The sequence below is a fragment of the Suncus etruscus genome, chromosome 1 (assembly GCF_024139225.1).
Source record: "Suncus etruscus isolate mSunEtr1 chromosome 1, mSunEtr1.pri.cur, whole genome shotgun sequence".
Lineage (NCBI taxonomy): Eukaryota > Metazoa > Chordata > Mammalia > Eulipotyphla > Soricidae > Suncus > Suncus etruscus.
The window spans coordinates 19568272-19595588 of NC_064848.1; the positions used below are offsets into that span (position 1 = coordinate 19568272).

Genomic DNA, 27317 nt, shown 5'->3' on the forward strand with positions numbered 1-27317 from the left:
TATCTTCATGAGCCTTTTTATCTTAACTCCTGTTTAGCAATGAGATCTTAGCTTGAGGATGGAGGATGTGTTGATGGTATAAGGACCTCATTTTACTGGTTCTCTGTTCTCCAGCAGCACCGGAGCAGTATTTTGTGTTCTATAAATTACTATTAAATAGCAAAAGGAATAGGAATAATTGTATCAATTCCTTCTGTATCTTTGTTGCAAATGTCCCCTCCGACCCCACACTCCTCACAGTTACTTTAATTCATCATGATGTTGGCACTTTCTTCACAGCTTGCTAATTCTTTGTCCTCTTTACTCTCTTGATGTTCCCTCTGTGAACTTTCAGATTTTCTTTGATTTTTGCCCCTTTCTTGGCCTTTCCTTGCTGTTGAGTCCTGGCATCTTTCTAGCATGCTGCGATATTGACAGCACATTCTGGGAAAAATCCTCTTGCTGCTTTTACCTTTCTGGCTTTTCTTTCTGTGTCTCCTTTGTTGACCTGCTTTAGCCTGGTAATGCAGAGCAAGGCATGCTGTCCTTTCTTTGCAGAGTCTCAGCTGTGAGCTTGTTTCTTGTCTTCTGCAAAGACCTTTGTAAGAAGGATTCCAAAACAGACAGAAATTGCTTCTCCTTTTCCTCCTGCCTCTTGCTCTCTGGACTTTGCAATTTCAGTTTCAGTGGCATCTTAAACAGTATGTATGTTCAGAGTCTAGCTTACCAGGGTTAGTGCCTGAGCTCATATCATTGGCATAGTATTCCCTGCCTGCTTTTCTTTTAGAACAAAGAACTGAAATGCTTCAGTGTTGTTTTCTGTGTCTGTAGTGACTCTTCTAGAACAATCTTCTCCAAGTTTTTTTTTTTTTTTTTTTTTTTTTTTTATCAATCTAGCTCCAGTGTCTACATGTTACAATGATTTCTAGGATGACTATCTAGGCTCTGAATTCCTACCACACATTTATCTCTGATTTGGCCCATGTCATATTCATGCACTGTATTGCATTGTGAATTGTACCATATTTTTTGTTTTGATTTTTTTTTTGTTTTGTTTTGGGGCCAAACCTAGGGATGCTCAGGGGTTATCTCTGGCTCTGTGTTCAGGAATCACACGTTATGGTACTCAGAGGACCATATAGAATGCTAGAGATTGAACCTGGGTCAGCTCTGTGCAGGGCAAGCATCCTACTTTCAGCCTGAGAATGTGAGAGTGTACCATCTTTTGTATTTTGATGATTATTTCTATTTAGTTAGTATTTTGATTATTAATTGCTTTATTTAAGCACCATAGTTACAAAAATAGTTTTTGTTAGATTTCAGTCATACAATGTGCACCATCCTTCGCCAGTGCATCCAACCTGCCACCTATGTCTCCTATTTCCCTCCCATCCCCAAATCCCCACCCACAACTGTCTTTAGGGCAGGTATTTTGCTTTTCTTCATTCCTATCCCTCTCTCTGTCTCTCTTTTCTTTTTGGCACTGAGCTTTGCATTATTGTTAAAGGAAGGGTGCTTTCAGCACTTGAGTTATTGTCCAGTGTCATCAGTTTCAACTATCATTCTTCTAGTAGACCCTTCTCTATTCTAACTGCACTCACTGCTCTTTTTAATGAGTTTCCTACTCTGGCTTAGACCTATCTATTTTTTCTGGGTATTATTACCATATAATCTCTTGTTTTTCTTTTATCCCACAAATGAATGAGATTATTCTATGTCTATCCCTTCCCATCTGGCTAATTTCACTCAGCATAATAATCTCCATGCCCACCAATGTATAGGCAAATTGTGTAACTTCATTTTTCCCTACAGCTTCATAGTATTCTATTTTGTAGCTTATACCAGTATTTTTTTTAAATACTTTTTATTGAGACCATTGTGAATTACAAGACTTTCACAATTGTATTTAAGGTACATAGTGACAGTGAATTAGGGCCATTTCCTCTACTAGTGTTAACCTCCCTTTGCCCTTATTCCCAACATGCATCCCACACCTCCACCTTTAGCCCCCTGTACTGCTAGTATAACAGGACCCTTTTGTGTATAGCTTGTTGTATAGTTTGGGTCTCTTGATTCTGTTGTCATTGACTTTAGTTTGGGTATTTAGGTGTGAATATTCTTATTTCCACTCAATCCTCCTGGTACCACTTGACCCCTGGGCCCCATCCACTTACTTTTTTTTTTTCTCAATTTGTAGGAAGACAGAAATATGAGGCAAAACAAGATGATTTTTGTTCTATGGTTCTTTAAAAAATAAAAAAAGCAGTTGGGAGCCTTTGTCTAGAAGCTATAAATATAAATAAACTAAAAGAAAAAAGAAAAAGAAAGAAAAAATGGGGGCAGATGTGGCTTTTTTTTTTTTTTGCATAGGCTCAGTAAATATTGGGACTAATATTTACAGGTTGTCTCTACCCTTTAAGCATAGTGTCCAGAGGACATACAGGCTCCAGACATGTTCATTGTTAAACCCCAGGTCTTTCTTTATAGTTCCAAGAAATGTTCAGCTTAGTCATCAAAGTCAGTCCTCTGTAATTAAAGATGTTGGGTTTTGCACAGATCCTAGAATGAAGCCTGGGATAGAGCCTTTCTTTATGGTTATAGAAAAAGTTCTGCTGACTGGTGGTTGTTATAATCAATCTTCTTTAATTAGTGATCTTGGCTTTTGCACAGATCCTAGGAAGGAGGGTCTTCTATTTTTATCTCACTGTTAAGTGATGAGTTAGAACAGCCTGCCTTAGATCAAGATTGTTGCTGTTTTCTCATCATCAGGGTGTCATATGAATCTTCCCTGGCTCAAGTAAGTGTATACCACAGTTTCTTTAGCTACTCATCTGTTTTTGGGCATCTGGGTTGCTTCCAGATTTGGGCTATTGTAAATAGTGCTAGAATGAACGTAGAAGGTCAGGGGGTATTTTCATATTGTTATTTGTGTGTGTGCGTGTGTGTGTGTGTGTGTGTGTGTGTGTGTGTGAGTGTGTTCCCAAGGTATATCCCTAGGAGTGGTATTGCTGGGTCATATGGAAGTTTAATATATAGCTTTTTAAGGAATGTCAGTATTGTTTTCCAGAAGAGGCTAAGCCATTCTGCATTCCCACTCGCAGTGAATAAGAGTTCCTTTCTCCTGCATCCATGCCATTACTGATGGTTCTTGTTTTTTTGTGATTTGTGCTAGTCTCTGTGATATAACATGATATCTTATTGATGTTTTGATTAGCATCTCCCTACTGATTAGTAATGTGAAGCTTTATTTTCATATACCTTCTGCCCTTCTATATTTCTTCTTAGAGGAAATGTCTGTACATTTTTTCTCCCCAATTTTTGATAGGTTATAATATATGTTTATTTTTTTCTTTTAAAGTTCAGTGTCTTGTATATCTTTGATATTAACCCATTATCTGATGGATATTGGGTGAATAGTTCCTCCCATTCTTTGGGTAACCATTGTATTCTAGTCACTATTCCTTTGTAGTGCATAAACTTCTCAGTTTAATGTAGTCCTATTTGTTTATTCTTTGCTTCTACTTTCTTGGCCAGTGGTATTTACTCCTTGAAAATGCCTTTAGCTTTGATGTCATGGAGTGTCTTAGGTACATTTTTCTTTATTTACTGTATGGTTTAAGGTCTGGTCTTTAAGTCACTTTGATTTGACCTTTGGGTCTGCTTTTAGGAAAAGGTCTATGTTCGTTTTATTGTATGTAATTGACAGATTTTCGTAGCAACATTATTTTTCCTTTCTTTTTTTTATTTAAACAACTTTATTACATACATGATTGTGTTTGGGTTTCAGTCATGTAAAGAACACCACCCATCACCAGTGCAACATTCCCATCACCAATGTCCCAAATCTCCCTCCTTCCCACCCAACCCCCACCTGTACTCTAAACAGGCTTTTTTTTTTTAATTATGAGAACAAAGATGCAATGAAAGAGGACAAGGTAAAGTTACAGTGGAAGGATAATCACCCATAACATAATTCTCAGAAGTCCTCTTGCTGATATCTTAACTTTGAACTTTCAGCCAAAGAACATTAAGATAAATAAAACAGAATCCATGTACAATTACTTTGTCCCTCAAGTCCCCAGATTGTAACACATTATAATATTTCTTAACAGCACACAAGGCAATCTAAAGCCATAAAACTTACATAACTCCTTAAACATTAGAGGCATAGTATTTTTTACATTTCCATGTACATGCATATTAGCTTAAGTTAACCTCAAATTTTAAGTGGGTGCTTTTTAAGGATTAGAGTCAAAGGAGCACAGTAAAAACGGTGTTAGAGTGGCAATTGTTGTTTTCATAGGCCCACCAAAATATGAGGGGAATGGAAAGGAATAACCTTGGCCTAAATACAAAGAGACCCGACCCCTGAAGTGTCCTGGCATAAGACCAACTCTAGGCTCCAGGCAAGCTAGATCATCCAATCCAAGACATTGTCTGTAGTGCCAACACACTTTTATTTTTCACACAGTCTCTGTTGTTGGTATCATGTTTCTGTATTAAATATCCTGGAATCTGCATATCCTACATTGAAGTCAGGATGTGGAGTGTCCTCTTGTTTCACATCACCATTAAAGGGCAATGCAGAGAGCCCTGTCCTGTAAGCAGGTCGTTGTTGTTAAGTCTTCTCAGTGTTAAGGGAAGTCTCTTTTGAGCAGGTCGATGTCTGAGCAGTGGTAGAATCTTCCGTAGTAGAGGATTGCTTCCAGTGATGTTATAGACAAACCTGGATGTTTTGTGGATGGCTTCCCTGGTTCAGGGGTGAATGGAAAATACCCTTTCTTCTGAGGCCTGTGCCAGGTCTTTATGTCAATGTTCAGGGTGAAAGGTCCCTTTGCACTACAAGATTTGTGTGTTCCAATCTCTATTAGATAGGATCTTATTTGTATGTATAGTATTTTCCCATTTTAATGTGCCTATACAAAAAAGGAGCAATGCCATGTGGCATTATTGGCACATATAGGGGCCATAAGAACAAGTCCAACAATCCCCATGACATGGTTCAATTATAAGCATTAAACTGGGGGACTCTTTCTCCAAAATTCCTTGTTGAACAGCTCATAAAGAGAAGATAAAAAGTGGTTAGAATCGTCACTGTATAAGAGAATATTTAGTAAAACTTATAACTGTCAGAGAAAAAACACAAAATATTCGAAAGAAATACGTGTCCATTTTATGTCCTTTGAAACAGTTTGGGGTTGTCACACACAATGCACGGCTTTGGTCTGTGATTAGGATTGTGCAGTACTAAAGTTAAAAAGAGTAATGTGGGTTAGTGATGTTAGGGGGGGGTGAGAGAGTTAAGGAGTAAAAATGAGCTTTGTAGGGGTGTGGGAAAGGGCAAAATACAAAATGGACATTCTGGATACGCAAAACATAACATAAAGATAAGGAATACTCATGGGGCCGGGAAGGTGGCGCTACAGGTTAGGTGTCTGCCTTACAAGCGGATGGACCGCGGTTCGATCCCCCGGTGTCCCATATGGTCCTCCCAAGCCAGGGGTGATTTCTGAGCACATAGCCAGGAGTAACCCCTGAGCGTCAAACGGGTGTGGCCCAAAAACCAAAAAAAAAAAAAAAAAAAAGATAAGGAATACTCTTGATACATGCAGTGCACGTGGAGGCGCTAGCCCCCATGCGGTTTTCCATATGTGGACTAGTCAGAAATTGCCAGTGACAAACTTAGCGCAAACGAGCAAATCTCAGCACACTCCAAGTTAAGACCCACCATTTCTGGCCTCCTGGGCTGCCACTCCAGAAAGCCTGGAGGCCGGGGACAGAAGAGGGGAAGGCTGGAGGCCTATCAAGGCTCCCAGTGCACTCAAGTTAGGGAGAAGGCCTTCCACATGGGGTCCCCCCAAACCCCATGCGGCTAGAGCTAGCCTCCAGCTCAATAGGGGATGGATAGAGAGCCGGAAGCCAGGATCTGCCCGCCCTACACCCTGTGCTCTTCCCACCCTAGAGCTGGGGGAAGGTTGGGGAAAGCTTGGGACCCCATCCAGGAGGGACCCCCCGACACACACCTTATTCTAGACAGGCTTTCTATTTCCCTCGTATATTCTCATTATTAGAATAGTTCAAAACGTAATTATTTCTCTAAACTCATCCCTGTTTGTGGTGAGCTTCCTGAGGTGAGCTGTAACTTCCAGCTCTTTTCTCGTTTGTGTCTGAAAGTTATTCTTGCAAGAATGTCTTTCATTTTTCTTAAAACCCATAGATGAGTGAGACCATTCTGCGTCTTTCTCTCTCTCTCTGACTTATTTCACTCAGCATAATAGATTCCATGTACATTCCATGTATAGGAAAATTTCATGACTTCATCTCACCTGGCAGCCGCATAATATTCCATTGTGTATATGCACCACAGTTTCTTTAGCCATTCATCTGTTGAAGGGTATCTTGGCTGTTTCCAGAGTCTTGCTATGGTAAATAGTGCTGTAATGAATATAGGTGTAAGGAAGGGATTTTTGTATTGTATTTTTGTGTTCCTAGGGTATATTCCTAGGAGTGGTATAGCTGGGTCATATGGGAGCTTGATTTCCAGTTTTTGGAGGAATCTCCATATTGCTTTCCATAAAGGTTGTACTAGACTGCATTCCCACCAGCAGTGGATAAGAGTTCCTTTCTCTCCACATCCCCGCCAATACTGCTTGATCTCATTCTTTGTGATGTGTGCCAATCTCTGGGGTGTGAGGTGGTACCTCATAGTTGTTTTGATTTGCATCTCCCTGATGATTAGTGATGTGGAGCATTTTTCATGTGTCTTTTGGCCATTTGTATTTCTTCTTTGTCAAAGTGTCTGTCCATTTCTTCTCCCCATTTTTTTATGGGATTAGGTATTTTTCTTGTAAAGTTCTGTCAGTGCCTTGTATATTTTGGAGATTAGCCCCTTATCTGATGGGTATTGGGTGAATAGTTTCTCCCACTCAGGTCCTTCACATTCTTAGTCAAGTTGATTCCAAGATATTTGAATTTGTGAGGCCCTATTGTGAATGGGGTTGTTTTCTTAATGTCCATTTCTTCCCAATTACTATTGGTGTATAGAAAGGCCATTGAATTCTGTGTGTTAATTTTGTAGCCTGCCACGTTGCTATATGAGTTTATTGTTTCTAGAAGCTTTTTGGTAGAGTCTTTAGGATTTTCTAAGTAGAGTATCATGTCATCTGCAAACAGTGAGAGCTTGACTTCTTCCTTTCCTATCTGGATTCTCTTGATATCTTTTTCTTGCCTAATCGCTATAGTGAGTACTTCCAGTGCTATGTTGAATAGGAGTGGTGAGAGAGGACAGCCTTGTCTTGTGCCAGAATTTAAAGGGAAGGCTTTGAGTTTTTCTCCATTGAGGATATTTGCCACTGGCTTGTGGTAGATGGCCTTAACTATATTGAGAAAGGTTCCTTCCATTCCCATCTTGCTGAGAGTTTTGATCAAGAATGGGTGTTGGACCTTATCAAATGCTTTCTCTGCATCTATTGATTATGATCATGCGGTCTCTATTTTTCTTGTTGTTGATGTTGTGTATTATGTTGATAGATTTATGGATGTTAAACCATCCTTGCATTTCTGGGATGAAACCTACTTGATCATAGTGGATAATCTTTTTAATGAGGCATTGAATCCTATTTGCCAGGATTTTGTTTAGGATCTTTGCATCTGTATTCATCAGCAATATTGGTCTGTAATTTTCTTTTTGGTAGCATCTCTGTGTGGTTTAGGTATCAAGGTAATGTTGGCTTCATAAAAGCTATTTGGAAGTGTTCCTGTTTTTTTGATTTCATGAAAGAGTCTTGTCAGGATTGGTAGTAGTTCCTCTTGATACGTTTGAAAGAATTCATTAGTAAATCCATCTGGGATTTTGTTTTTGGGCAGATATTTGATTACTGTCTTAATTTCCTCAATAGTGATGGGTGTGTTTAGATATGCTACATCATCTTCATTCAACCGTGGAAGATTATAAGGTTCCAAAAATTTATCCATCTTCCAGCTTTTCATTTTTAGTGGCATAGAGTTTCTCAAAGTAGTTTCTGATTATCCTTTGAATCTCTATCATATCAGTAGTGATCTCTCCTTTTTCATTCCTAATACGAGTTATCTAGTTTCTCTCTCTCTCTTTCTTTGTTAGTTTTGCCAGTGGCCTATCAATCTTGTTTATTTTTTTCAAAGAACCAACTTCTGCTTTCTTTGATCTTTTTTTTTTTTTCTGGTTTCCACTTCATTGATTTCTGCTCTCATCTTTGTTACATCCTTCTGTCTCCCTATTTTTGGGTCCTTTTGTTGAGTACTTTCTAATTCTATGAGCTGGTCATTAAGCTATTCAGGTATGCCCCTTCTTCTTTCCTGATGTGTGCTTGCAAAGCTATAAATTTTCCTCTCAGTACCGCTTTTGCTGTGTCCATATGTTCTGATAGTTTGTGTTTCCATTGTCATTTGTTTTCAGGAAGGTTTTGATTTCTTCTTTGATTTCATCTCGGACCCACTGGTTATTCAGTATCAGGCTTTTTAACTTCCAGGTATTAAAGTTTTTTTTCTGTGTCCTTTTGTAGTTCACATATAATTTCAGGGCCTTGTGGTCAGCGAAGGTAGCCTGCAAAATTTCTATCCTCTTTATATTATGGAGGTATGTTTTATGTGCTAGCATGTAGTCTATCCTGGAGAATGTCCCATGTACATTAGAGAAGAATGTGTATCCAGGCTTCTGGGGGTGGAGTGTCCTGTATATATCTACTAGGCATCTTTTTTCCATTTCTCTTCTCAGGTCTAGTATATTCAGTCTGGTTGACCTGTCAAGTGTTTACATGCCGTGTTGAGGTCTCCCACAATTATTGTGTTGTTATTGAAATTATTTTTCAGATTTGTCAACAATTTTATTAAATATTTTGCTGGCCCCTCATTCGGTGCATATATGTTAGGACAGTGATTTCTTCCTGCTGTATTAATCCCTTGATTAATGCAAAATGTCTATCTTTGTTTCTCACAACTTTCCTAAGTACAAAGTTTGCATCATCTGATATTAGTATGGCCAATCCAGTTTTTTTATGGGTGTTGTTTGGTTGGATGATTTTCCTCCAGCCTTTTATTTTGAGTCTGTTTGTCCTTACTATCCATGTGCGTTTCTTGTAGGCAGCAGAACGTTGGATTGAGTTTTTCGATCCATTTTGCCATTCTGTCTCTTAACTGGTGCATTTAGTCCATTGACATTGAGAAAAAGAATTGTCCTGGGAGTTAGTGCCATCTTTGCATCGAAGTTTGGTGTGTCTGTTGGTCAGTCTTGTCTTAAAGTAGGCCGTTCAGTTTTTCTTTTAAGAATGGTGTTGAGTCTGTAAAGTTTCTGAGCTGTTATTTGTCTGTGAAACCATGTATTGTTTCTTCGAACCTGAAAGTGAGTTTTGCTGGGTGCTGTATTATAGGCGAAGCATTTATTTCATTGAGTTTTGTCACTATGTCCCACCACTGCCTTCTGGCCTTGAGTCTGTCCGGTGACAGATCTGCAACAAATCTCAAGGACGTTTCCTTGAATATAATTTCTCTTTTCGTTCTTGGTGCTTTCAGAATTCTGTCTCTATCTGTGGGATTCGTCATTATGACTAGGATGTGTCTTGAGGTGTTTTTTCTAGGGTCTCTTTTAGTTGGTACTCTTCGGGCATGCAGGAGTTGATCGCATGTATTCATTAGCTCTGGTAGTTTCTCTTTAATCATGTTCTTGACCATTGATTTTTCCTGGAGATTTTCTTCCTAGGTCTCTGGGACTCTAATGATTCTTAAGTTGTTTCTCTTGAGCTTATCATAGACTAGTATTTTCATCTGTTCCCATTCTTTGAGTAATTTTTCCATTGTTTAATCATTTGCTTTAAGGCTCTTTTCCAATTTCTTCTGCTGTATGGAATTGTTATTCATCTCATCTTCCAGTCTATCCTCAGCTGCTGTTAACGCGTGGGAAAGCCCAATCATGTTTTTCTTTAATTCATCCACTGAGTTTTTTAGACCTGATATTTGACCTGAAATTTCAGTTTGGAGTTTTCTGATTTCTATCTTCATATTCTCTTGATTCTTATTAGTGTTCTCTTCTATACTTTCTTTGAGTTCTTTGAACATCTTCCATATTGCGACTCTAAACTCCTTATCTGAGAGACTGACTAGTTGGTTGGTCATGTTCAAATCATCAGAGTTGCCATCGTCATTCTCTATGTCTGGCACTGGCCTGTGTTGTTTCCACATTGTCACACTTGTATTGTGGGTTTTTCTACATGTTGTGGTTGTATTCATTGGCTAAATGATGTGCACGGCTGCGAAGCAAAGCATAGTGGCTGCGCTCCTCTGGCTCCTCCCTTTCTGTGCATGTAAACTCACCTCCAGGGAAGGCGAGCCATCTGCAGAGGAGCCACACACAGGATGAAATCAGGCCAAAAATGCAGCACAGCACAGAAGACAGGCAGATAGGGGTGCTGGCATCTGAGTTCCAGCAGAGTTCAGGGGCTTCCCCTTTCTGGGCGTGTGAACTCACCTCCAGGGAAGGTGAGTCTTCCTCAGATGAGCCACACACAGGATGAAATCAGGCCGAAAATGCAGCACAGCACAGAAGACAGGCAGATAGGGGTGCTGGCATCTGAGTTCCCAGAAATCCTTTAGAACTTTAATCCTAGTCTGAAAAGGCTAATCCCCTCATATGGTTGGCGCTTCTCATCCTCTTACTGAGAAAGGTGAAAGAGCTTGAAGCCTCCAAAACCTTTACTGTGGTCTCCAGGGTCACCCAGAAAATTGACAGTCACCTCTGAAGCAGGCAGGATCACCAGCAGGAACGCTGATGAAATCCAGTTTTAGGCAGCTGAAAACAGCATGACCCAAGATGGCTTCTGCACACTTCTGACTCCTGGCAGAAACCAGCAGGAATCAGTGTGTGTATGTCCCGACCCACCTCTGAAGCAAGCAGGATCGCTGGCAGGACGCAGATGAAATCCAGTCTCAGGCAGCTCTGAAGCAGGCAGGGTCACTGGCAGGAACGCTGATAAAATCCAGTCTCCCGTAGCAACATTTTTTGAGGGAGTTTTCCTTGCTCCATTTATTGCTTCTTTATCAATAATTAATTGTTCATAAGTTTATGGGTTCATCTCTGGATATTCACATTTATTCCATTGATCTGGGGGTCTATCTTTATCCCAGTACCATGATGTTTTAATGACTACTGCTTCATGGTACAATTTAAAGCTGGGGAAAGAGTTTTCTCCTTTTTTTTTTTTTTTTTTGCCAAGAATTGTTTTAGCTATTTATGGACATTTATTTCTCCATACGAATTTTAGAAGCATCTGATCTACTTCTTTGAAAAATGTCAGTGGAATTTCTATAGGGATTGCAAATTATAGCTAACTTGACTCCAAGGCACTTATCTAGTACTGGAAGTACTTGCCATAGCAATTAGACAAGAAAAATACATAAAGAGCATCCATCAAGGAAAAGAAGATGTGAAGCTTTAGCTGTTTGCAGATGACATGATACTGTATCTAGAATACCCTAAAGACACCACAACAAAGCTTCTAGATTCGTTAGAATAGATTTGTATTCTAAAGTGGTAGGCGCCACAGTTAATATTGCAAAAAATTCTTTTTTTTCTTTTCTATACACGATGAAAGGGAAAAATGATATTAAAAAATCCCATTCACAATTGTACCTCAGAATGTAGAGTGTACCATCTTTATTATAATTGTCTGATCTCATATATATTCTGCAGCCTTATTCATAATTCTTTGTAGCTCCAGTGCCTAATATAATAATGTTTGGGGTGGATCATGGCATTCATTTTTATTTATTTTCTTGTTCTGTTTCCAATGCTGGCATTACCTTAAAATTAATATTTCTTATTAGTAAGTATTTATTTTCTGTAAGTGAAATGCTGTGAATAGATTTAACAGAATGACAGGTTTTTAGCCATCTGGCAGCAGATTGTTTTGCACTGTTTAAGATACTCATGAATCTATTAGTCTCATTGTGGGAGAAATCATTACTGGCAAAATATTTTCCCATGACTCCTATTTTTTTTAAAAGAGTTATCTACAAGTCTCAAATATAACTTAAGAATGTGCTGTTGTGATTCTTTGCAAGCACAAAGGTTAGCATTGTGAGTTGAAAAGACAGTGAAAGAAAAAATATGAAGAAAAGTGGATAATTGACATAAAATGCTCATCTACTGGGAATAGAATGCCAGAATGGTAACTAACTAGCCAGGTTGGATGAAGCTGGTGGATGTTTTATAAGAATTCATATATAAGACTAGTTTTTGCTGGCCAGACCCTACAAACAGAAACTTGCCTAATTGTTCTTATGGTAAATACTTTTTATCATAAATTCCTAAAAATATGTGATCAATATATTGAGTTACCTTGATCCAGTTCATCTATGGTGTCTTTTAAAATGAAGTTTGAAGAAATTTGCTAGGATTGAAAGGTAGCTCTGCATAAAATGGGTAATTGTGTAACTCTGGATTCAGAGGTTCTGATTCCGGATGCAAACAAACTGGAAGAGCAAAAGATTTGGTTCAAGTATTCACATTATTTTATTTCTTTTCCTCCCTAGGGAATTTGAAGTACTGCCTTGTGATTCTGAACCAGCCTTTGAGCACTTGTTTTCGTCATCTTTGGAAGAAAGGTAGTTTTAATTAGTGTTTATATTTCTTGGCTTTCTTACTTCATTTGTGACTAACATGACTATAAAATTTCCAAGAAAATAACTGTAGTATAAGAAGCAGAATTTATAATAAGGTGATTTAGTTTTTGAATTACCAGAAGAATCCTCTGTTATTTCTTGGTTAAACTGTTAATTTACATACGATGGGCCTCTCTCCCTCAAGGACAAACTTATAGTATAATATTCTCAACTATCTTTCAGAACAACTAGGTGACTATTATTCCTAAATATTCAACAATGTTAATTCAAGTGTACAATATTTTTTGTACTAATGACAGAAAACTGCACCCATTTAATTTTTACTCATCATAGCTTTCAGAAATAAGATCTACAAGGTGATAAATTTGAAAAATTAAAAAAGAAAACATATTACTGATACAGTAAAATCTCCAGAGCTGCTAAAAGTATTTATAAAAGGGATTATTTAATACAGTTGGCATTTTGTGAAGGTTTATTTCAAAAGATGCCATATAAAATGTTCATATTTTTCTTTGATTTTTTTTTGGTATATTAAGGTCTGAACTATGAAATGCTAATAATTGCAGTTTTCTCTTTTCAATCCAAACTCTTCTTCTAGAGAAAGGATCTTGAGGTTTGTTTTTCCAAAGGAATATATTTTATGTCTAATTAATTGTTGAAGTCGTAAGCCAAAGAGATAAGTAAAATATGATATTTTCATAAGTACTCCTTATCCTCTTCTATCTCATAATCTTATTAGCATATTTCATATTAAGAATTGATGTTTTAGAATGCAAGCATATTACATTCAGTTTACCTCTTCAGAAAGGGAGACTTATGACATAAGAGAAAAATCTCTGTAGATGATTTTGTAGAAAGAATAATTCTTGTTGAATTTAGTACTCTTACCAGTCTCAATTTAGCTAGCTTTAAATTAGTCAACCTAAATTACATGTTTTAATTATACTAACATTGCACTCTAAGTTGGCAAATTATTTGTTGTTTTATTTCAAACTTGGCTTTCTTGTAATGAGGTCATTGTGGGTATACCACTGTTCTTCAAGGTTTTATTACTTTATCTCTATTTCCCAGTTCTGTTTTTCTTGTAATTGCTTATTAAAATAAAAGAATTGAGTATGCTTCAGATTGATAATAAATGCTGGATATTCATATCCTTTTATATGACTTATTATATCTAGTTTTATTAAGCTGCTGGGAGAATGTGTGAGCAACTGTATTATAAACTTTCAAAATAGACAAAATACTAACTGATAAAAGCTATTGGAATCATATAATGAAACTTGCATTTTAAGATAGCTAATTTTTATAGAAAATAGTGTCCAATTTCACACAACTTTGTACTGGCTGAAATGAAACTTAAGCTACTTGAAGTTACTTTCATTATTTCATTATTTTGTCTATGTGAGTTGAATTAGAAAGTCTCAAGCCTTACATACACCAAGTAATCTTTTTTTGCACAAAATTATGAACAATTAATCTTTGTACAAAGACTGAAAGGTATTTAAATCGATGTACATGCATAAATGCAGAGATCATCCTCATTTTTTCACATAATTTTCTGTAGACTATTTATTATTTTCTTTCCTAACCCCTAGGGCCTAGAGGGATGTTTTGTAGCTTCCTCTAGTCACTAGCCATGCGGAAAGGAAAAAATACTAATGAATGATAAAAAAAAAAAAACAGTTTTGTGATTGTTATCAGTATGCTTTTAATGACCTGGTTTGTGTTGCTCAAATTTGCAAATAAAAGCAATAACATTGGGAAAATTGGAGGTGGCGTTACTGTTTCGTATTAAGGAGAGAGAGAAAGTTAGAGAGAGAGAGAGAGAGAAGAGGAGAGGAGAGAGAGAGGGAGGAGAGAGAGGAGATAGATCGATAGATAGATAGATAGATAGATAGATAGATAGATAGATAGATAGATAGATATGCAGGGTCACAGAGGAGTGTTGCTCAAATTTGCCAGTAAAAGCAATAACATTGGGAAAATTGGAGCTGTCGTTACTGTTTTGTATTGAGGGGAGAGAGAGAGAGAGAGAGAGAGAGAGAGATATGCAGGGTCACAGAGGGAATTGGAGCTAGGTTGTATATATATATATATATATATATATATATATATATATATATATATAGAGAGAGAGAGAGAGAGAGAGAGAGAGAGAGAGAGAGAGATATGCAGGGTCACAGAGGGAATTGGAGCTAGGTTGTATATAGTGGTTTAGGTTTCTGCCAAGATGTAATGGTTCGAGGTTGCCTACTTCTAACTCTTAACTGACATGCCTTGCATCTCCCGTTGCTAACTCTTGGGGATGTGAAAATTTGTGAAGAACTGGTGTGAAGGAATGAAAGTGACACTGTTTTCAAATGTACAACTTGAAAAGGGCTGTATGACAAAAGTTTCTCATATGCAGACAACCATGAAACTTTTAACTGTACAAGGATTCTTATGAAGCTTTTACTGATGTTTGTTTCAGGGCAGAGAAGCCTCTGAAAGTCCATGTTTTTTGTTTGCATGCTGTAATGTTTAACAAGCATATAAGGATATTTAATTTAAGTAAATAAGAAATTTTCTTGGTTAGATGCATATGAACGTACTGCTTTAAGGTAATGCTTATTTATAGTGATACATTAAGGTCATGTATAAACATACAATTTGGTGATATAAAATGAGTGCTCATGTGAATAGAAAAAAAACCTACAAAGATTTCTAACTTTTCTTTGAGGTTATTGGCTCATTTTATTGGTTATTTGGGTCTCCATATTGCCTATTGATTTAATAACTTTTTTACTATTTTTATTTTAACTTCCTTTTTTGATAAATATCCTTCTTGGTCTAAAATAAGTGGTAGCGGCCGGGAAGATACCATGGAGGTAAGGCGTTTGCCTTTCATGTAGAAGAATGGTGGTTTGAATCCTGGCATCCCATATGGTCCGCCGAGCTTGCCAGGAGCGATTTATAAGCATAGAGCTAGGAGTGACCCGAGTGCTGCCGGGTGTGACCCAAAAACCAAAATAAAATAAAATAAAATAAAATAAAATAATAAAATAAAATAAAATAAAATAATAAAAATAAAATAAGTGGTAAAAAGAAAACCAAAGATATCTACTAGTGCAAACTCTAGTACCTAAAAAGAAAAATAGAGAGAAAGGAGAGAAAGAGAGAGAGAGACAGAGAGAGAGAGAGAGAGAGAGATTAGATGCCTGCAGAGGGATGGAGGGGAGTGGGAGGGAGGGAGAGAAACCACAGACATTGGTTGTGGGAAATGTCCATAGGTGAAGGGTGGTTGGTGTACATTGTAAGTTTGAAACTCAATCATGAACAACTTTGTAGTCATGGTGTTTAAATAAGAGGAAAAAATAAAAAAATAAAAACAAGATCAGGGATATCTGTGTTTGATGAACTCCCTTTCTTTGTGTGCTTCCCTTATCCTTATCCTTAACAGGGCTCACCATGTGGCATGGTTTCTTTTTAAGAAAAATCTCTGAGCTCTGTAAAATTAAACAGTGATGGAAAAACAAAATATGTACACTCACTTCCCTCAGATAATATTTAAATGGACTCTGTAACGGGTTTGACCTAAAGGGGACCCTTGTTTTGAATTTGATTCCTCAACTGTTTTCTCTTTTCCAAAGAACAGTGGTGGCTTGATACTGAATTGAGGCCCAGATACTGGTAAAGCTATATACTTTCCTCTGGAGGAGATTCTAATAATGAATAACTTTCTTTACTACATCCCTTTCTGTCTTTGACTTTAGTTGGTACCCAGCCTTGAGTTCCCAGCTGGGTAGAGGCATTCATATTCTCTTGAAATACATGCCTCTCAATGATTCTCTACTCTATTTCTGCTTCTACATTTAAAAAATTTTTATTCCCTAAATTAGACTCTGAAAGTGCTAGGTAGGTCTGATCCATTATTATTACCAATGAGTGTCTTACACATTTTTGTTGTTTTGAGGTCACATCTCGTGGAATTTAGGGCTCACTCTTGGCTCTGTGCCAAGAGATCACTGCTATTGGTGCTCAGGGGACTATATATGATTCCTAGGATTTAAGGGAAGTCTGTAGTATGCAAGAAGGATGACCAGAACCCCTTACTATCTCTCCAGCCAGTTTAATGTCATACAATTTTTCTCTGTATCTTCTCCTTTACCTATATGCCTTCCTATGTACTTAATGATTGATGCAATAGATATTTTAAAAAAATTCTCCTGAAATTTATTTCAGATATTCATCTTGCACTCAAACTTTCACTCACCTTTCAAGGTTAAACTCAAATGCCCTCCCTTATGAAGATTTTTATAGTTGACCCAGATAAAAAATAGCATTTTCTCTCAAGAATTCATATTGTGTTTCTGTTGCTTGAAAAATCCTCCCCCCCTTTTTCTTTTGCCAGATAAGCTCCGTGCAAAGGGATCGAACTTTTTAGTTGGCATTGCTTTTCTTTTAGTTCCAGGGATACTTGCTTGGAGGTAGCTGTATTAAGTCATCCTGGAGATATCCAAAGGTTAATATCTGTTTTTAATGCATTCTAGATCCTTCAAATACCCTTGAGGAGAACTATGATGTCTCTCTTCTCAAGTTGCTTGGAGCTCTTTATCTTTCTTTCCTGTCTCACACCCAGATTTTCTCTTGTCCTCAATTTAGGATTTTTCTTCTACCAAAGAAGTTATATTTTGCTGAACTTGAGCTCTATTAAATGTTGCTCCTTCTCCTGTATAGCATTTAGTCAAATATTTGGTATTTCCTGATATAACTTAACAATTGATGTCAATTAATCTTTTTCTATTGGTTCATGTGCAAAAGTGTAATCCTTTGTATATTTCATTTTTGATATTTGAAGTACTAAAAATATGTGGTTTGATTATGTTCTGTTTGAATACTTATATATTTAAACTTATGTATCTTTTTGTATACTTAGATATATCTTTTGTTTAATAGAAGGATATATAAAAATTATATAGCTAATTAGTATTGTGTTGTCTCTTATTAGTATTTAAAAAATTTTTTTTTTTTTTTTTGTGGTTTTTGGGTCACACCCGGCAGTGCTCAGGGGTTTTTCCTGGCTCCATGCTCAGAAATTGCTCCTGGCAGGCACAGGGGACCATATGGGGCGCCGGGATTCGAACCGATGACCTCCTGCATGAAAGGCAAACGCCTTACCTCCATGCTATCTCTCCGGCCCCTTAAAAATTTTTATTGAAATATTTACAAAACTCTTTTCTTGAAATTATTGTTTTGTGAAATCTGTAACTTAACCTTCATATGGCTATAAATGATAAAAATTTTCTTTACATCATCTTTCCTTTTTTTTTATTTCTTTTTTAATTTTTTGGTGTTTGGGTCACACCCAGCAGTGCTCAGGGGTTACTCCTGGCTCTATGCTCAGAAATAAGTAAAAGATGAGATGTTAGTAAAGAAAAAAGCCCCTAAAAAGTATTGATATCGATGTATATGTGAACTTTCTGCAATTTACACACACATTTATATCTAGGCATACACACAGATTTTAAACCTCAGTGGTTTATTAGAAGAGTATAATTGTCAATACTTAGCGTTATTCACAGTCAGCACCTGTGTGGTATAGTATTCTGAGTTACACAAAGTAGAAGCAAAACTAAGGGATATTATGGTGGTTTCCTACAAAAAGAAGCTATCAGGATACTGGTACCATAGTTTACTATATTGGATAGTCAGAAGAACCCTAACTTTTATTCTCTGGTTCTTTTTTTTTTTTTTTTTTTTGGAGGGGGGCACACCTGGTGATGCTCAGGGGTTACTCCTGGCTACATGCTCAGAAATTTCTCCTAGCTTGGGGGACTATATAGGACATCAGGAATCAAACCAGATCCATCCTGGATCTGCTGCAATCAAGGCTAATGCCCTACAGCTGTACTATTGCTCCTTCCTCTGTCTCTGTTTCTTATATAGTATTTAAGTCATATGTACTTTTTTTAGGTGGGAATGAGGTGATATGCATAGAGCTTACTCCTGCTTCTGTGCTCAGGGGTCATTCCTGTGTGCTTAGGGTACCATATATGATGTGGAGGATTGAATCTGGGTCAGATGGATGCAAGGCAAGTGCTCTTGTTTTACACCGCTAGACGATTTATCACTGCCAGAACTTGTTTCTAGACTAGCTTAATCTCTATATGTATTTTAATAGTGAATTCTATTTAATTGAACATAGATGATTTGAGCAAATTTCCATTAGCTATTGTTTATGTACTGTTATATATATTAAATACTATGAGCTATTTTCTGTAGCATTAGTCCTTAGGGGAAAATAGAGCTTGTAGTCTTTCTCAGTAGATCTATGAACTTTGAGTTTTGTAGAAATGATTGCTTGGATTCTTTATTGAGAGCTCAGTACTAGGAAGCATTTAAAATGAGTGAGAGGACTGACTTGCTTTCTAGCTCTGCACTGGACAACAGCTGCTTGGTGCATCTCCATTCTTCAGCTGTCCACAGTTTGCTCATGATATTTGGAACCAACTGAATGGATACCGTAGGGGAAAATTATACAGTGAAATAGTTGTTTAAGCTAGTAGGAGAGAAATTGTGAGGGTGAAACAGTTTATTTTAAGCATATTCATTGAACTGAACAGTATGAACTGTTTGATTCATTTGATGGTAGAATTTACAGGCACTGGGGAATAGTGTTACTTACTCCAGAGGTTTCCTTGCTGTCTAAATAGTTGTTGTGAAGTAGCTTTCAAGAATTTGCTTGTTATCATTAGCTAGAAAGTTAAAATATTAGGTACATTTTTTTCACTGAATTTCATTTTAGGCAAAGGTCCTATAGATTGTGTATGTGGGAAAATGCGTATCAGAATTTTAGTCTGGGTGATTTTTGGCACCTCTAATGAGAAGGTTGGCCTTTAGACTTAAAAGTTTGGATTAGGTAGTCTTTGTTTGGTTTTATTTGTATGCTTCTTTGATCATAGGGTTTATATAACTTTTTCACTGAGCACATTCAGGTGGATTTTGAGCCAAAGATCTAATGGGCATACTAGGTTCAGATCCATTATATCCAAAAGTATATATAGGCTATAGCCCCTGTAAAAAGGCTGATAGAAAAAAAATCTATGCTGATCCTGTGGAAACAATTTTGGCGGACTATAAGGAGATTATTTAGTACATAAAATGTTTTAATGTATTGCCATATAGTAAAATGCATATTATTTGGTGTATTTTACATATTCCCAAGATAGTGATCCACTTCTATTGAATTAGGTCTTTTGTCATTCTAGGTAATATTATATTTCAAATTTTCAGATATTTGATTCAGGTTTTCAGATATTCAGCTCAGTGGAGTGACTTATTTCCCCAGTGCAACTTCTGGTCATTGTCCTTATTATAATTAAATTAGGTCTCATTAAATTTATTTCATCCTTCACAGCTTTACCACTAAACCATCATCCTGATTTTATTTTCCTTTTCTTTCCCTTCAAATAACTGCTCCCTTAGTCAGTATTTAATTTTATTCATCATCCATTATTCAGTCACAAATTTGCATGAATCGTATGTTAAAGTAGCTGACAGCAATAAAGTAGTACTTGGATTATGCTAGATTCTGTTTAAGGGCTTTGTGTGGCTAATTTTAGTTTATCAATCCAATTCTAGAAGTATGTGCACTTGTATTCACACAACTAGTTAATGGCAAGTCTTCAACTTCAAATCAAGAAAATGGATTCAGTCTTAATTTGTAAATACCAAATATATGTTTGGTGGCTTCCCCATCTGTGTAAATGGCCCTTAGCATATGGATGAGATCATAGCATATTTATTCTATAGAGGGTCGTATAGTAAACAGGTTTTGAAAACCTTCACGAATCATTGGAAACTAGTATTTGGTCCCTAGTCTTCTGGTCAGAAATTTTTATCTTGGATTTGCATAATTTCAGAAATTATTCACTTCTAATGTCTTCAGATTATTTTGTGAATTTTTAAAAATAGCTTATGCTTTGCTTTTTGAATCTTGCTCTCAGTTTATTTAATTAACCATCCCTGTCTCCAAAATAGATTGGTTGCTGTCTGTTTTCAGTCTGGACCAGACTTTCATAATGACAGTAATCTCAAGGTAATTGCTTATCCCCCTCTTTGCCCTATTTTCCTGTCTATCATCTGAGGCAATTTGAGATACTCCTTTCTTGTCTCTGTCTTTTTTTATTTGTCAATACTGTTTCCAAGACTCTAGAAGTCAGGCAAACTAAGGGTATCAGCTGGATGCTCACTGGTGTTTCATCATCTGCACTTCTTCTGTGTTTTACACATTATTCCATAGCAACTGTCATTAGGGTGAACTTTGAAGAATGTGCTTGACAAACTGAAGTACCTATTATACAGGCTTCCTTATCAGTGCCTTTCTTGAAAGCTTCTAAAATGGTCTCTCCAAAGAGATCATTGCCTTTATTTACTGTAAAGGTTGCTAAGAAGAGTTTTCTCCCAATATCCAAATGTCTTTTATCACATTATTTTCATCCTCTGAGTTTCTCCAGGCTTTCCCCATTAATTTATCTGCCTCAGTGTAGCCTTTCTCTTTCACTTCCCTCAGTTCTTGTCTTCCTTTCTCTTGGTTTTCTCTCTGTCTTCCCTTCCCTCTTTTTTCTTTTTGGTTTTTGGACCACACCCCATGATGCTTCTTGGTTATACTCTCAGAAATCCCTCCTTACTTGGGGGACTATATGGGATACTGGGAGATTGAACCTTGGTTTGTCCTGGGTCATCCACGTGCAAGGCAAACGCCCTACCACTGCACCACCACTCTGACCCCATTCCCTTCCATCTCTTTTATTCTTATCCTTTTTCCTGATAGTAATAATTTGATCTTTCTGGGTCACGTTCTTTTTTATTAAAAAAATAGTTTTTTATTCCCATGTCTATGGTATTCTATTTTACCAATCCACTGGTCTATTTTGTTCATTCATGTATTCTTCTCTTCCTCCTCTCATTTCTTTCATTACTTGGTCCCTCCTGTGTAAGCTTTATGAGATCATATCTGTATTATTCAACACATCATGCACAACAATTTGTCCTTGTACAAATAATATATGGTTCATCTATAAGTATTTTTTTTTTTGTTTTTGGGTCACACCCGGCAGTGCTCAGGGGTTACTCCTGGCTCCAGGCTCAGAAATCACTCCTGGCAGGCTCGGGGGACCATATGGGATGCCGGGATTCGAACCGATGACCTTCTGCATGAAAGGCAATCATATATAAGTTTTAAAGATTAAAATATAAAAACACTTGGGTTTGGTAATTTCAAGATATTTCCCAATTTTATGTTTCAAAAACTGCCTTTCCAAGATGTTTTAGGTTTACATTTTTGACTGTAGAGTTAACAAATAGTTATACCAAAAATAATCTTGGAAATGTTCAAGTACTGCAGGTAGGGGATTTACTTTGCACATGATCAACACAAGTTCTATTCCTAGCATCCATATGGTCCCTTGAATCCTGCCAGGAGTAATCCAGTGCACAGAAACAGGAGTAGACACATGTCCAGCTTTTCCTCACGTTTCCCAGGTTCTTGTTACTTTTGTTACAGTTGTCTTGGCAAGAAACATTTTGAGTCCATTTTCCTGATATAGAATCACTTCAGATCCATGTCTGATCTCTTTGCTTTACTCTGTTTCTTAACTTTTCCTACACGACTAGCTCTTAAATTTCTTTTTCACATGACTTGGGGTACTTTATTGCAAAACACATTTTGATCATGTGTCATATATATTGAGTGGAGAGTAGACATTTGTGACTTCTCACAGCTTCCCCTTATGTCTGAGGGTAATGGAAAAGTTCTTACTTAACACACTGTGCATTTAAATATGTTTAAATGTCCTTGGGTCTGCCCTTCTACAGATGTCTGATGTTGGACATTCTACTTAAATCAAGTGCAAACAAACTGATTCTTATGGTAATAATGACAGTAATCATATAGGTAATAATAATAATAATGCTTACTCTGTAGAGTTTTCAGCATTTTGTGAGGTACATTGTGTCAAGTTTTTAATAAATGTTAGTTTGGTAACTTTCAGAGATAAATAAATCATGAGTACTTTGACTTACCTCCCAGAATCAAAGTGGAAAGTTCTCATCATGAAGAATTTCTAGAATCTTTGAACAGTATCTTCTCCTCAATACCCTCCTCCCTTTCACTCCATTTTGTTTTCACTGTAAATGATTTAAAAGTCATTTGATCTGGAGACTGGAGAGACTGTTTAATGGGCTAATGCGGTCTCTGCATGCCAGAACTTTAGGTTCTAGTCCCAGAAGTGGCCCTGAGTTCGACTGGGGTAGAACAAAAACAAAACAAAAAGGAAACTAAATTCATTTGAGTGCATCTCATTTTAATGCATTTGCCTCCAAATTTAGTGTTTTATCTTTTATCTTGTACCCAGATTTCTGATTAGAGAGTATCAATGTTGTGATTATATTTCTAGTTCGGATATTAGGATTCTATTTTGTATAATTTCATCTTCCTATAATGCAGCACACCTAAATATCTTGTATTTTATTATAGGAAGTGAATTTTTTCTTAGCATGGAGGGGTACTACTGACTTTAGTTATATTTATATTATTATGAATATTACAAATATATATTTAATTTTAATATTTTTATTGACTTCCCAGTAGTTTAGAGTTTTATAAAATTTCTGGGATTTAGTTTCACAACTCTACATGTGGATAATTTTCACCTCTCTCATCACCATATAGGTCTGCCTACCTTTTCCTGATACCACATTCTTTTTCCTGATGCACCTCCTAGTTTTCACTGAGCTAGTGTTTTGTTTGTCAGCTGGTTTCATATTTCACATGAATGAAGCCATCTGGTGACTGTTTTTTTCTTCTTACTGGTAATTCATTTTAGTCATAACCACCTCCAGTTCTTTCCATTTTGTCCCAGAAGGCACTATTTTTTCTTTTATATTGGCAGAATAGTATTTCATTGGGTATATATGTATATCTGCACAGTTGTTTTACCAGATCTGTTGATGGGTGTTTAGGTTGATACTATCCTTTGGTGGTTGTGAATAAAGCTGAACATAAGGGTACAAATACCTTTTGGGATTCTTGGGGGGAAATTAACTTATGACATCTGTTTTTCTCTCCTCTGTAAATACAAGAGCTCAGCTGTTGTCACACAGATATGCTCCTGCACACACAGCTGTTGTGTTTTGTCATAATTGTCATGTCACTGTGAGACAGGATTGGTTAAAACTCTAATAAAATGTGAGTTTATTTTTTAATGGGACTGTTTTTACTAGATTAAGAAGCCTGAATTAGAGATAAATTAGGTTCCTTGTATCTTTTAGATAGAACTGCAGAGTTCATGTAATCTTTTTATTTACTGTTGTATTATTTGAATGAAGTTAATTTTGGAGGATATTAAAAGAGGAATATCTAAATGACTTGTTCTTTTGAATTATTCATCTAGCCTTTATTGTGTTTCTGTGAAATAAGTAGGAAACCTTTTAAAAGTAATAAAAGCATCTTAATGCAAATATTCATACCCTCTTATTTTAGAGTAACTGGAATAGATGAGTATCAAAGGTTGCTAGTTAGCATTGAGTCCCATTCTAGTCCATATGTTAGGTACATGTGGAATTCTTATGAAATTCTATGATCTTTTGACTTTTTCTTTTAATTTCTTTTAGGAGCCACACTATTATAATACAGTTTTGAAATTAATCCCAAAATTTCAAGTATTTTATAAACTTATAAGCTTTATAAATTAGTGACAATTTATATGAATACCTATACTTCATACTTTAAAAATCAAAAACCGCTTTTAAATGTCAAGCTTTATCACCATCACCTTGTACATTTACTGGATCTGTTACTTTATCTCCTAGAATGACTCCATATTATCATAGCTGAGATACATTACGCAATATTCAAGAGGATTAGGTTAAGGATAGAGAACTTGTTCTCAAATGGAATGTCTGATATAACCAGTTCCATTTTATATGTTATAGTGTTTTCTGATGTGTTTCATTATTATGGGTGGAATAGTTTTTTCTCCAATTCTTATTGAAGTCCTAACCTTCAGTGTGACTATAGGAGACCTTTTCATAATTTTGTGATATGCAACATGGTTGTTACAACCTTGGAGAAAAAAATAAAATTTCCACTGATATAGAATGCCATGTCTGATATAGTAAGCCATGTCTTTTGAGGATCTGATTTTACTCTTAAATTTTAGTTTCTAAGAGCCTACATGTGAAGGTAAAGTGAATACTATATATTTGGAGTAAGGAACCTTGAAGAATAAGTATAAATGCACTCATAGGTTATGGCCCTAATGAAGTATAATTGATCTCCTGATAAGAAAAGGAAGAATGCCAGGGGCTATATGTCCAGAGAAAAATATATGAAAAGAATGTGAAAACATATTGAAGTGGGGATGAGACACTTCAAGAAAAGCTAAACCTGTTACCTTGATCTCGGATCTTCCAATTTCTAGAGGTGTAGGAAAATAAGAGTCTGTAAGTCCCTTTATCTGTAGGAGTCATTGCTATGTAAGGAAACAATTATATTCTCTATAACTATGACTCAGTCTTATCCTGATCATGGCCTTGTTTCCTTTCTTGTACCCCATTCAAGTTGTACTCCTATTCTTGTTTATGAGGATTTATTTTTTAATCTGTGGCCCCCTTGGAATATCCTTGGGGAACATATGGCTGCTCTGTTGAGAACTACTGCTCTAGAAGATTCTTGGCAAGTGGAGAATTGCTTATATCTTCTTTATATAAAAGCATTGATCTTAATACTGGTCTTTCACTTAAAAACTGATGCTGGGTATTTTCATAGCATTATCAATCTTACATTGTTCAACCTTTGTTCTAAACAGTTACCAATAATCTTTGATTTTCCTTGTATTCAATGTTATATCTATAATGCTATTGCTTCCTTTTGATTATAGAAGGTATTTTATGGACTTTAGAAAACAATACATTTTGGATATTTGGAACAAATTTAGGCCAAATTATAGACCCTGTTGATTAAATAATTTATCTCTGAGATCTTGGTCATTGATGATGATAGGAGATAATTTTTTTCTACAAAATTTAATTAGATTTATATTACTTTGGGGCCATTATAAAGTTGAGTCTTAGTATTTTGTAAGTTGTTATTTTAGGGATAACCTTCTATGAATGTAATTCTTCCCACTTAGTTTCAATGGTGACTTGTTTGCATTATGATGGCAGTTTCTTACTATAGATTTGAATAGCAAAATGAACTTTTGGTTGGTTTGCCTAGTCTTGAAGTGAAAACAGGCTTTATTCTTTAATAAGAATGTTTCCAATATGTCCCATTCTTTATAATACATTAGAAAAATGTCAGAGGGAGAGGTCTCTCTCCTACCTTAACTCCTGCCATGTTAATATCAATATATATGCAATATTGGTATTTTTATGAAGTGAGTACTAGGTTCAATGGTTTAATCTTGCTGAATATTCACAGCATTCTCTAAGGATAAAGAAAGTGGGTTAATGAAACCAGCCAAAATAAATTGGTAAATATATTATCTTCCAAAACATACTACCTTTTTCTTTTCTTTATGTAACTTGGTGGAAATAGGAAAAATACCAGTCATAGTTGTTATTCCTCCTCCTACCCTGAGAAATCATACAAAGGTGATTTTAAGAAGGAATTTATCAATATAAAATATGTTATTTTTAATTCACTTGCCCTAGAGTTAAAATGTATATATATACTATATATATGAGGTCAATATGTAGAAGAACCTCTAAATAATAGAGATTAATAGAAAAGAATCAAAGTAACTGGAATAGTCAGTTTTCTGGTATTAAATCTTCCACTGAATAAAATTGTTCTGTAATTTTACTTTGATAAAAATGAGTAAAAAGTGTTCTCCTCCTACTTGTATTGTTATTTCTGTAAAACTGCAGAAGTGTTTTAATTTTCTTGGTATTGTGCTGTATCTACTGATACTCTCAAAAAGTCAAAAGAGACAGAAGAAACTATATAGGTGTGATGGATTTTTTTTCTTTTGCCAGCAACTTTTAGTTATGTTGAAGAATAAATTGCTATTACTATATTTAAAATGTATATATCATTACATACCAGCATCATTCATTAGATAAATATTCATTGAATATATAACTCAATGCTGATTTTATACCCAAGCCAGTCTTTTTTCTTTATGACTATTTGTACATATTGTTTATAATGATGCATTTAGTAATTTTAAACATATGCCTGGGCTTTCAGAGGTAGTTAATCATGATTCATTCTACTGTGCATTACTCATATCAATTGCATATGCAACATTGTGGGAATAACAAAAGAGACATTATTATTGTGCTAGCTGAAAATGGATTGTCATCTGAAAGTGAGACAGATAAATACAAAGTGAAATTTGTGGATAGGAGGGATGTGCATGTGCATAGAAAGCAAATTTGAGGATCTTGAGAAATCTTAATTGCCAACTAAACAGCTATGTGTTAGTAACTATTTTTAATTCCTATGGATTGAATTGTTTATTCCATGCCTTAAATATGTCTATGTGCTTAAGTTCCATTTTTTCTTGATTATGTAGTTGGGGTTTATAAAATTCTATTATTCTCAATCATTTCTAAATTAGGGATGTGTTTGAGGAAATGGACTTTCACTCCTAAAATGTAATAGACTCAAGGTACTATGTTCCCAAATCTTGATGATTGAA

General features: G+C 36.0%; 1 protein-coding gene across 1 annotated transcript in view; it reads left to right on the forward strand.

Moving 5' to 3' along the window:
* TPK1 (thiamin pyrophosphokinase 1) overlaps positions 1 to 27317 on the forward strand; it is a 408298-nt gene that overhangs the window by 67477 nt on the left and 313504 nt on the right. The window contains exon 2 of the mRNA XM_049784170.1: positions 12541 to 12612. Coding sequence (XP_049640127.1) covers positions 12541 to 12612 — 72 coding nt within the window. The remainder of the gene's footprint in view (positions 1 to 12540; positions 12613 to 27317) is intronic.